This window comes from Uloborus diversus, chromosome 9, assembly GCF_026930045.1.
Source record: "Uloborus diversus isolate 005 chromosome 9, Udiv.v.3.1, whole genome shotgun sequence".
In the NCBI taxonomy this organism is placed as follows: Eukaryota; Metazoa; Arthropoda; class Arachnida; order Araneae; family Uloboridae; genus Uloborus; species Uloborus diversus.
Window position 1 is genome coordinate 128,705,109 of NC_072739.1, and position 12,694 is coordinate 128,717,802.

Here is a 12,694-nt window from a genome sequence, read left to right on the forward strand (position 1 = left end):
ATAATTAAATTCCATTTTCAATTTGCTTGCTCATTCTGGAAAATATAACTTATCTTGGCAATTTCACTTTGCGACACAATACCCGTAAAAGATGTTTCTTTGCAGCGTAGTATTACCGTAAGGAAAACAACATACCATATTCTGTCGCAAGTTCAAAAGATAAACTTCGTAAAAGTTGTTTCTTTCAGCGAATAGTATTACTGCAAAGAAAACAACATGAAGGGCTGCTACTGCCGACTAAAAAGGCAACTATTTTGAAGAGTTGAAGACTATTTTAGCCTAAATCAAGACAAAAACGACTATTTAAAAAAAAACTGCCGCTATTTCAGGCTAAAAGGGACTATAATGTAATGCAAAAATATACGACAGATGTAAGAAATAGAAATGTAAAAAAAAAAGCTTCAGCTTCAAATATTATCAGCCGAACTTTTCTAATTTCGAACTTGCTCAGGTCTGCCAAACTATGCGAAAAATACTGTTTGAAAGAAAAAAAAAGAAAGTTTTTGAAAAAAATTCGAAACAATTAAGGCGGTGAGTTGAGCGAAAGCCGTCAGCGGCATGACATCGACTCCCTAAAACTTATTGGCCGGTCACGTGAGGCGGCCCTTCGATTTTTGAGGACCCTCTTCATCGGAGCGAAAAATAAATGAAAAAAAAAGAAAACTTTTAATCAGAGTATATGTAGCATGATTTCGGGATGATGACGTCGGGAACACCATTTCTGGAGAGAGCTCCGCATATCCATGTAATCCATGCATTTGAAGTTGTCTATTCATCAAAGTATATGTGGCATGATTTAATTACAATACCGTTTAAAATATGATGGAAGATTATTTGAGATACAATTTTTCTTGTTTGGCGACTGATTTTCAGACTATTTTTCATTTAAGAGGGTATTAAAACGACTGTTTTTAGGACAAAAACTCAGTGGCAGTTTTAAACATGCCATATTCTATAGCAAGTTCTCACTAGATTAACTCCGTAAAAGTTGTTTCTTTGCGAGCATAGTGTTACCGCAAAGAAAACAACACTGCCCTGTATTCTGTTTCATTAACGACCGAATAAATCAGTATCTACATAAGAGTTGTCGGGGGCTGTGATACTTTTACGATCGTATTAATTCATGTGTTTATTTTGTCGGAAACTCTATCTTTTGGTTTTACCAAAAAGTTTTCTTCGGAAAATAGCTAACTTTAAACAGAAATTAATTACGTTAAGACTGCATATATCCGTATAGAAGTTGGAGTATGTTTTCCAAATATTGTATGCTGAAAAGAGGGAGTTTAATAATACACTTTAGTGAACAAAAATGTTGTTTAGTAAAACATCGATGTTTAAGTTATTTAAAGAAAGCAAATACTACTCTACGGAGCCCAGAAAACATTTTTTTTTTTCATTTGACATTTATCACTGAAAAACATTGGTGAAATTTTAAAGTTAGCATTTATAAAACTATTTATTGAAAATTCGGTAATTTGATTCAATTTACTCAAGATTTTTTAATTTTTTTCCATCGATCCGCTTTAGAAGTTAGAGGATCGACCCGTGCCCGATTATATGAAGCGTATATGGCTGGAAAAAAAGGTTGTCTTCAAAAAAAAACTTTTTTTAAAAAAGAAAAATACATATTTCTGTCTTCACAAAAAGATATGAGTTACAATAACTTTTTCTGTTCTGTTTAAACCATTTAAGGGATTATTTTAAAACTTTCTGCCGATCTAAGGTTGTTGGCAGGGTGTTTGTGATCCGAAGTTTCCGAAAATCTTGGGTTCAATTGTTACTTTCTCACCAACTCAATACAGTTACTGCTGCAATTTAAACATTTCAGATCTAAATAATCACACAACGAAAATATACTAGGAATATTTTTTTTTTCATATCGCCAAAATGTTGCTGAACTCAAAAATATGGCACACGTCCTTTCTTCCTTCTCCACCTGATTGAAAGAAAAGTTTCGTTTTATCAAATGATTGACAAGGGTCATTTTTACGCGGTCGGATTATTATACTAACATTGGCTGCTACACGCTTCATATACTGTATTTAAATGGAATCTAAGGCGACTTACCTTAGACCACTTGAGGACGGGATTTTTTGCCATATAATATCCCAATATCATTCCAATTCCATAAGTAAGCACGTGATTAAGTGGGGCAGTGTAAATTGGCTCTTCGAAGTACCTTGGGAAAAATACATCGTTAAAATCAGAGGAGCATAAAAATATGAAGTATTTCATAAGAATGTTACATTATGTTGTATAATTAGTCACCTGACACATGCATAACTCAGTCTGATGATTTTACATAGGTTCTTAAATTTAAAAGTAGTTAAAATCGTGCGTTTAATAGTATTATGTGTCATAATGTTATCAAATTAAAGCTTTGAAACATTCATATATTAGCAGGTAATTTTACTTACGCTTTAAATTAGGCTTCTCAAACAGTCAAACACCATTAATTTATAATCGTTAAAATTAGAATTATCAAATGTAAAGAATATTTCATTCTTACTCTCTATCGTGGTAGTAATAAATGGAGTACGTTGGTGGAAAATGCTTTAATGCAGTTTGTACTCCTACGATTATGTTGCATATAATTCCAGCTGCTATAGTAACAAAGATTCCAAATTTCGGAAACCTGAAAGAATAAAAGAAAATATTTTGCAAAACGTTCCATGGAAATAGTACAACTGCTTTGGGAAAATAATGCAAAGAAAAACAAAAAGTAACGCGATCTTTTATTCTGCTTCAAATGTAAAATACCAAACGTGCTCGCCCCCTCCTTCTTTAGTCCAAAAAAATAAATTATAATAAATAGAGTTAGAAGTTGATTTCTTTCTTCGAAAAATCATTTTTTTCAGTTGAGCATTACAGATAGGTTTTAAACCATTAAAATATTTAAATTTTCTATAAATTTAGATTTCTCTTTTCAGTTTTTTTTTCTTACAAATACCACAAAATAATAATAGTATAATAAATTCTAATGAATTGTAATATTTTCGAAATCATACAATAAGCTATGAAGAAATTATCAAAAAATCAATTATCTATGCAGCTAGAAATGTGCTCAAAGATACCATTAAAACTTAATATTTCGGAACATTAATTTTAAAAACATATTTTTAAAGCAGACAAAATTAATTGTAAAACATATTCTAAATTTTTTTCATTTAGATACTGTAAAAGCACTTATTTTCGTTGATTTCACAAGCCTGTCGCAATCACAGTCTCCAGGTTGCGTCCATATTCTACACACACACACACACACACACTCATGCCTGCGCACAGACACAAACACACACGCTCATACACACACGTACACACACGCCTACGTGCAAACAGACAGGTCTACGCACACACACAAGTCCACACATGCACAGAAGCGCACCTACACACACACCAAACACACACACACACACACACACATAACCGCCCAGGAGGTGGGACAGGCTTGGGGGGACTGGAGCCGTTTCTAGAAACAATAACTCCAATGAGTTGAGTCCTGTCACAACTCGTGATTGCGGATTGCAAAACACATAATTTGAATTCAAAATTTCAGAATCTCTACATAGTATAAAATGAAGTCTCTAAAAAGCGTCTGTGTGTTTGAACTCGCAAAACTCGAGAACTACCAGGCCGATTGCGCTGAAATTTTCACAGTTTGTTCCTTTAAGTCTTGAGAAGGTTTGCAGACCAGTTCGAAAACAATTCAATGAATAGTTCTTTTTTATTCCAATTTAGGCCCAATTTTTACAAAAATTTCCGAATATGGGGGTGAAAAATTACTCGCAAATAGTAACATTATATATCGTTGGAAAGGGAAGAATTTTCTGCGGTCTACGCAATTTGTTCCAATGCTCTAACTTTATTACGGCGGGAGTTATTTGCGTTTTCAGCTCGAATTTTTTTAGGCTTAGCTGAAATTTAGGCACTACTTTCTTCATTAAATAACTCAATAAAACGTGAAGGAATTGTCCCACAGCTTTCTTTTTGACGCCATTGGAAAAAGCGACCTTTTTAACTCCAGATCTAACTCGACCTATGGTCGAAAAAATAAGCTTTTATCTCGAAAGGAAAAAAAGTTACAAGACTTTTTCAAATCAAGTTTAAGAAATCTCGATTTCATTCAAATTGTGAACCATTTTCTTTCGCATTTTAATTCCTTAAGCTAATTTTATTTTGTTTCCATGATTACGCATTTTAAATCCATCTTTCTCGATTTAATTTCTTAAAAGTATTTTAATAGCTGTCGTCATTGTTTGGAAGGGAAATCATGATGTTTTTCTTATTTATATTTTACACCTGGTTGTTGAATATACGTCACTTGACACAATTTTTATTTTCAAGGTGGACCGGGCAAAGCCGGGCGACGCAGCTAGTTCAAATTAATTTTTTTTTAATCTGGTTTCAATTTGGACACTGTTGGTGATATTTAGAGAGTAAACTATTGAATCACATTGAAATAACCAATAATAGGAAAATGACATTAAATTGGAGTAAAAGGAAGTCATGTGAGGCACACATCAGCTCGTTTTTTGTTTTTCAAAGTTTTATAGTAGGTATGAGTTTTTTTCATAAAAACTTTCACTTACTTTGCTATCAGCCACAAAAATAAAGCACCAACAATCGTTATTTGCATCAGGCATGGAATGAACCAAAGGTACAAGAAATTCTGTGGAAGAAAAACATCAAAAAAATTGTAGATATTCTCAAGTGCCAGAATCGTATTTTATTTCATTTTTTATTCGATGAGAACTTGCAGGCTTATATTTGAAGACCTACGTATTGGAATTTCTTCATTATACAGGGTGACCAGTAATTAACGCGTTGATGAGAAATCTCAATTTGGCGGTTAGATTCAGCGCATTGGTGGATTTTTTTTTTTTTTTTTGCTGTTTCTTTGAGTTGGCTTTTGTTGTTTCTTTTTCAGTGAAAATGTCGAGATTAAAGCGCCTCTGGGCGCATTTCCATGATTCGAACCCATTATTCGAACAACAACAGCCCAATTGTGACTCAAAGAACGTTTGCTACTGAGTTTAAGCATAAGACAGCAAACAGACTGACTTCTGAAGGAGATGTGATGTGGAAGTTTTGAGAAATCAATTCATTCTAGCAATTTAAAGTGAGCTGGATTTCGAAAGCACGTGGCTAATGCAAGACCGCGCACCACCTGATCGTTCGAATGAAGTACTCTCTGCTTGAAGAGCGCTTTAATGAACGGATCTTGACTCTAGGGTTCCCGAAATCTAAAAATATGGGAATTAATTGGGCATCCTATTCTCCTGACTTGAACCCCTGCGGTTCATTTTTGTGGGGTTATATCAAAGACGAAGTTTACGCTGGAAACCTGAAGAGCTGAAAACTGCGATTCAGACTGTTATTAAAAGCATTGAAACTTCGACCTTTCAGCGAGTGATGCAGAATTTCACAATTCGTTTGTGCCATGCTATAGATAGAGATGAAAGACAAATCGAAGATGCATCAAGCAAATTCCCATATACTGTACTTTGTTTTAGAATTAAAATCGAATTTTTTGAATTAGTAGTTTTGGAGAAACTAATTTTTAACATCAGTGCATTAATTGCCGGTCATCCTGTAGATTAAAAAATAGTGTAGTTTTTGAATACGAAATTTATCTTTGCAGCATATAAAATAGAATACCGTGGACTCACGCACCAACGCAATTCGACTTACGCGAAATCGCTGTAACGCGAGTTTTTCTCGAGCAACGAATTTTTGAGCTGACAAATTCCTCGCGAATCCCCTGTGAATTCCTCGCCTACAACATGAAAGTTTTCGGCAGAAAGCAGAAGGATCAATTCATCACTCTTTGATCGGGCAGCATAAATCATTATCATCATCATTTCCATTTTTAAGTTATAAATATAATTACTGTATATATTGAACAGTACTAGAATAGTGCTGCAATTTTTTATTACTTTGTATTGTACGTACTGTACTGTTTTATTTTATGTCTCTTTTTCTCTCATTGATCTCTGATTTTGCGCATTGTAACAATATTTTATGTCGAATAATACAGCTTTTTTAAAATACGTTAAAAACTCACTTCTTTATGTAAGAAATGGCAAGATATAATTAAGAAATTGTTTAAAACAGATTGAGGTGTGTTTACAAGAAACCAAAATATTTGGGTATGTTTATGAAAAATTTGTACCCATACCCTTTCCACAACGCGAAATTTCGACGACTGACATCCATAACTCGATTTCTAAAAACATGGAATCGCGTATACAAAATGCACTAGTATATTTAATTAAACATGACACAATATCTAAACTGTAAGAACCTACGCAGTTAATTTTAAGTTAAAAGAATTTTAAATTCACGTTACAAAAATTGACTGTATGTATCATATCCTGTACATTGACTACATTTTATTCATTGATTGAGCACATACCCTTTAACTGTATTGATAGATAATTATGCATGTAAAGGTTGATATTCGCTATTTATGCGTGGTTAGTTTAACATTTTTATACCTTCCATTAACAAACACATTAAACTGCTACTTAAGAGAGTGTCCAGCAAAATTTTGAGCAATGCAAAGTGTAGTTTGAAAAACGTTGAAAATAGTAAGTTTTTTACGTAGCTCTTTCATTTCCCGCCAACGGAGTATAGCTCAAGACTGTTACAAACCGTGCTCTCAGAGGCATTTTATCAACTGGCGATATCTGGAATACAACTAGCGAAAATTAGTTCAATCAAAGAGCATATATTTCGGCGTGCTCTGGAATTTCAAGAGGACTAACTGCCAGGCCGGCAAGATTTTCCGTCTTCGGCGGCCACTTCGTCATGACTGTCAACGGCGGCCCGTGAAATCCACCTGTTGCGGGTTGGTGTACACCGACTTCGGCAGTGTACTTCGGTGTGTATATGTGCGTGTTTCCCACGGTAAACTTTTAAGTGACATTTTTATGATCGGTAAAAAATAAGTACGTAATTCTTCGGTAATTATACTAATTTAATTACTCGATTTTCCATCCCCGAGCTATGCCAAAATTACGCAGGTTAGGATAGATAGAGCTGCCATCTATCGGTCAAGACCAAATCGGGCTTCTGCTCTCTAGGGGGGGGGGCGGCGTATAACCTTCATTGGAGCAGCTTTGTGCTTTATTACTATTCGCTACACGAAAGAGGCCTACATTTTCGAAAAAGAATTATTAAAAACGACAATTCTCCCAACAAAGATCTGATATTGAAAAATTTCATATGAAAATGTTTCAAAGCCTAAGATTCATAGTAAGGTTAACCTCGTCCCGTTCTAGTGTCTCTATCATGAAGACACAGGTACTTTTACTTTGTCTTGAAAAGTTTTCAAAAAAGCAGGGACCTATTTCTTGATAAACCCTATTGCTAATCGATTCAGAGTTAGAAAACTTTCTCAACCTTTGCATCGCAAAGCTTCGGGAATTAATTAAGTTTCCTTACCTGATCTTTGACAGGCAAGAAGTTGTTGAACATCAATGCGTATGTCCACCACCATTTCCTGGTGTTGTCAGCCGCAGCTTCGAAGATATCTGCATAAACTGGTCCAGATCCGAGCAGCGGCAGAGCGACTATGATCCCCAGGATTAGAAGCAAAGAGGGACATAACCTGAAAATGGACGCCTATTATTTGAGACAATTTCTGAAACTTGTCTTAGGAGATTAATGATTAAATTTCTATAAACTAATGAGAAAATGTAATTATTAATAATCTCCAGAAACAATAAACTCCCGGTGCAGTAAACTAATCCACGAAGGGTTGGGAGGGGCGGGAATATGATGAAGCTTGACACTTCGTGACCGGGGGGGGGAGGAGGGAGTAAAATTTGTTGAAGAAAAGTGTGACATCATTTATAGACAGCCCTCATATAATTTCTGTATTTATTTACCTGATGTAGCGTCGGACTATGAGCTTGATGATACGTATGTTGACTTTCTTTTCTTGTCTGCGAAATCTGGGATACGCTAACAAAATTCCCCTGAAAAAGAAATAAGAAATGATTTTGAAACAAAGTGTTTTCAGTTATAAAAACTTTAATTTTTTTTTCGTGAATTATTATTTGATGGATTTTGTTGATAGAACATAATATACATAGTCCAAGAGCCCATGAGTGCCAGGCCTACGCCATAGTATAAAGACCCAAAAATTTTCTGCGTAAGCACACCACAGCAGGTAAGAAAGGTTCGCTATTATTTAAAAATGAATCGCTATTATTTAAAGCTGAGTTAAAGCTTTGGCAGGAAACAGGTAGCAAAGGTGCGTAGAATCGCTGCAAAAACTAAACATCAGTGATTAATTCCATGTCACGTGACCTGGTGGTCCCTTCCAACCATCTCCCATTTGGAGGACGATCATGGAGATCTAGAATACCTTAAAAAGAAAACAGAAGTTTGCTCCAAAAAAGACCTTCAAGGGGAATCAACCAAAACATGGCAATTCGTTTCACAAAGCTGATCCACCATTTTGGAGCCCATCTTTTTTTTAAATCCTAAATCCTCAGGATTTGGGTCTTGGAAGCTGAAAATTTGTGTAGGTTAGTTTCAAAGACCTGTCTGCATCTCTAAAAAAATTCGCTTAAATTGGAGATGATGTAGTCACTTGACATGAAATGGTTCAATGATGTTTATTTTTTGACGCACCTTTTGCTACCTGTTTCCTGCCAAAGTCTGCACGACTCAGCTTAAATAACAGTTAACCTTTCTTTCCTGCTATGACATGTTTACGCATAACAATTTTGGGCCTTATACTATGACGTAAGTCTGGCGCTCTCAGGCTCTTGCTCTAACACGTTTTTCCGAAAAACAAAGAACTTTTAAAAATAATAACACAATCAATTCAGTTTTGTGGCAAAGCAATAGTATAAATTTTTGTTAATTTCGCTTCTGAAACCCCGCCAATCTTTTCGACTCCTCCTATAGCATATCAACAATATATATTACAATATATATAAACTTACTAGGATTGCCAAAGTACAGGATGTCCCAGAAGGCTGTGTACAAACTTGAAGATAACGCAGAGAAAACAATAAACTACAAAAATTATTTTGGAACATATGGCTGCAAACGCATGCTGATGCACTACGTGCACACAAAGCTCAAAATTGGTGGTTATGAAACAAGTTACAAATTTATTACACTAAAATGATTTCACATGACATTTTTATTTTAAAGATAGGTTTAAAGCTGTTGATAAAATTGGCGGCTTGTGGCTGTTAATACAAGCGTCACAACAACAACGCAGCGATCGATAAAACCTTGTGAGAAAGGCTCGTCATTGGGTGTGTTGTCATTGCGACCCATGTAATAAGGCTGTGGTCTGTAATTTTTATCAGCGGTTTTAAATCTTTCTTGGAAACCAAAATAATGTGTGAAACTGTGTTTGTAATAAATTTGTAGCCTGTTTCGCATGTCTGTTTCTGCCTGTGCATGTAGCACGTCAGCTTTGAGCTTGCGGCCATATGTCCTTGTACATAATTTTTGCTTGTCATTATGCTCTCCATTTCTACTCCAAGTTTGTACATGGTATTCGGGGATAGCCTGTATGTCTTAAAGCCAAGAGTTCCGTCGCAGCAGTATAAACCCCAACCCACCTCTGCCTGATTGCATCTCTTGATGCTACAGCTAAGTTCAACAGCGATATTTAAAATATGGAATCAATTACCTAAAAAGAATACTAGCTGTACCCGCACGGCAATGCCTGTGATAAGAATTTAAAGAATTTCCCTTGAATACATGAAAATCCACCCTACCCGCACACACCATTAAAAAAAAATAGTAAAAGTTCCCTTTGCAATTAAAAATATTTTGCAAAGAAATAAAAAGCATTAAATTACATTAACAGTTGCTTCAAAATGTTAAGTAATCCATCAACGTCATTGTTTATCGCTTATCTCGCTAAGCGACCAACCTACCGAAACCCAGCTGATTAGCGAGCGAAACGAACTGCAATCAATTAGCGACCCGATATTTTTAACTGAAACGGTTAAACAAAAACCCCGCTCTCTCCCCTTTCCTTCGAAGAAAAAACGTAATTAAAAAAAAGTTATATCTAAAACAAATGGAAAATCCTGTCCCCCGTAAATAAAAGAATTTAACTCAAATACATACACAACGCAATTTACATAAAATCATCATTACGCTCCACCTAAGAAAAAAATGTTTTAAATTAAAATCCGCATTGCAAATAAAAAAGAAAAATTATGCTCCCGCACAGAAAAAAGAATTTACCTCAAATATGCAACGCAATTTATATGAAACCAGAAGCGGTATTTTTTTAATACAAGGATTGGCACGCCAGAATAGCTCACAAATCGCAGATTTTTTTTCTACTTACTGGACACTTATCGTATATATTTTGGACAATTCACACAGCATTTTTTATAAATTACAGCCTCTGCGTTATTCTGATGTATGGGCTATATTATTGTAAATTTTCATTAAAATCTATTCCGTAGTTTTTGCATGAAAGAGTAACAAACATCCATACATACAAACTTTCGCGTTTATAATAGTAGTGAGATTAATTTTAGGCTTACGAGAATAGAAAGTAGGCTTCAATACTGATTCCCATATTGACGATCAACGTGAAATCAAAATCTTTCAAATAATGACCGAGATTTGAACCATGACCTGGAATAAAACAAAAACAATAAAAATTTTTGAACTTAAAAGCAACAAATAGTTTCAGATTATTCTAAAACAGAACAGATTATTTGCAGTTTACTTAAGGGCACGGGCGGATCCAGAAACTTTTCAAGAGAGGAGCAATTGAATTTTTTACATACTCTTTACTACGTATCCTGGTTCGCAAATGTTTCGGACTTTAATTCTGAAACATTCCGGGGGGCCTTAAACTTCTCTTATGGTATTTTTAACATTGTCAAAGTCGTCTAAAACTGCGTTTTTAAAACTTCAATATCGAAAAATTACCAGTTTAGAGTCCTGAAGGGAGGGGCGATCTCCCTTATATTTGTCCTTGCTTAAACAATATTATTTATATTTGTTCACTTTAAGACCAGGAGCGTTACTCTGGATGTCTCTAGAACTTCAAGTGACGTCTATTTCTCCCTCACGACAAGGGAGGATCGGTGAGAAAATAGTCGGTTGCCACATTTCGTGCTACGCTCAAACCTTCTAGTGAGGAATTTCTCCCCTTCGCTCTGCAACTAGAGACGGGGAAACGATTGACCAATCAAATGACTCCATATCTCACCTCACTAGCGTTTATCCAAACAGTTACACGTGTTTTATTAGTTTAACTCGACTTTATTTCTCTGTAATGGGTGAATCACAAAGGCGCATTTTAGTAAGAAAGCGGGGGGGGGGGGGGGGCATAACCCCTTACACAGGGATAAATTAATTTTTCATTTACTATTTTTTAGTTGACTCCTTTGTGACATGCAACATTTTTTTTAGTTTTTTACAAAGAGCACACTAAACAAAGCATATTTGCATGAAAGCATTTTTCTTTGCTAAAGAAGTAATCCTGGAGTCGTTAGGAATAATAAAATACATACTTAATTCACCGTTTGCGAACTCAAGGAAAGGTAACATCGCGGTTTGTCCAGTAATTTTTTGTTGATGGGATCAAAAATTTACATTTTTAAAAATATGTGTAGAAGTACCTAGAAGAGCCATATTAATCCGAAGCTATTTGCGAAATGCTTGATTTATTTCTCAGCTTATAAAAAATGCAAAATGAAAGAAATCACATGGTAATTTCTTGGAAAAACCATAATGTTAATGCAAACGGTATGTAGTATCAAAATATCTCAACTGTATCATGGCTTTAAGAACAAATCAGCAACTGCTTTGAAATTTGCAAACAAATAGTTTCTGAATTCTTCAGTTAAGCTTATATGTTATACAGCTTATGATTTTTACAATTTCATAATATTTTATAGTTGAAATATAAACTAATTTAAAAAACTCAAATGAGGTATGAGTTTATTTAATAATAATCTTTCCAGATTTCTGAAATGTTCAACCGGGACACCGAAATGGATGGTCCCCCCCCCCCCCCCGTGTCAAGTATTCAAAAGGGTACACACCTGTGGATTATTTTCGGAGTGTACGGCATTTTATTCTCAATGCTATGAATAAATGGTTACTAACTATGAACATAAAACAGATGTAATAAAAAATGACATAAGCAGATAAACTTTGAACATTTCATTTCCGAGATGTAAATATTTGCAATTTATTTGAGCTAGAAAAACACTTTGAATGAGAAATAAAAAATTGAACATTATTTAGATATACTTTTATTTTATAAGACTTTTTTGGTTTACATCATGTTGTAAAAATTTTCACAAACTAATCCGGCTCTAATTTTATAAGTCAATGTTACAAATGATAAAGTAATCTTTCTAAATAATCCTTCACACTCAATTATTTTTAAACCTTTTTGGTGATTTATAAACAAATTTATCTTTTATCAGGACGTGAAGTAAACCGACCGGAATGCCGGAATTTTGTCTGAAAACCGGAACCGTCCCGGGCAAACCGGGAGGTCTAGCAAGCCTATTTAATAACCATGCCCTTATGTTATAATCATTAAAACAATGTTCTTTATTAAAACCGCTCATTTTATAGCATCTCGGCGAAAGTATCCAGGGTTTAGCATTTAATTTTTTCGAAATGTTGAAGATATTTTACGCCCCTGTTCAAAAATATATTTTGAACAGGGGGT

General features: G+C 34.8%; 1 protein-coding gene across 1 annotated transcript in view; it reads right to left on the reverse strand.

The window, feature by feature from the left end:
- Window positions 1–12,694, reverse strand: part of LOC129229956 (O-acyltransferase like protein-like) — a 39,181-nt gene that overhangs the window by 14,194 nt on the left and 12,293 nt on the right. The window contains exons 3-8 of the mRNA XM_054864338.1: window positions 10,539–10,632; window positions 7,893–7,982; window positions 7,447–7,612; window positions 4,590–4,669; window positions 2,510–2,635; window positions 2,068–2,179 (exon numbers count right to left, since the gene is read on the reverse strand). Of these exons, the coding sequence (XP_054720313.1) occupies window positions 2,068–2,179; window positions 2,510–2,635; window positions 4,590–4,669; window positions 7,447–7,612; window positions 7,893–7,982; window positions 10,539–10,632 (668 nt within the window). The remainder of the gene's footprint in view (window positions 1–2,067; window positions 2,180–2,509; window positions 2,636–4,589; window positions 4,670–7,446; window positions 7,613–7,892; window positions 7,983–10,538; window positions 10,633–12,694) is intronic.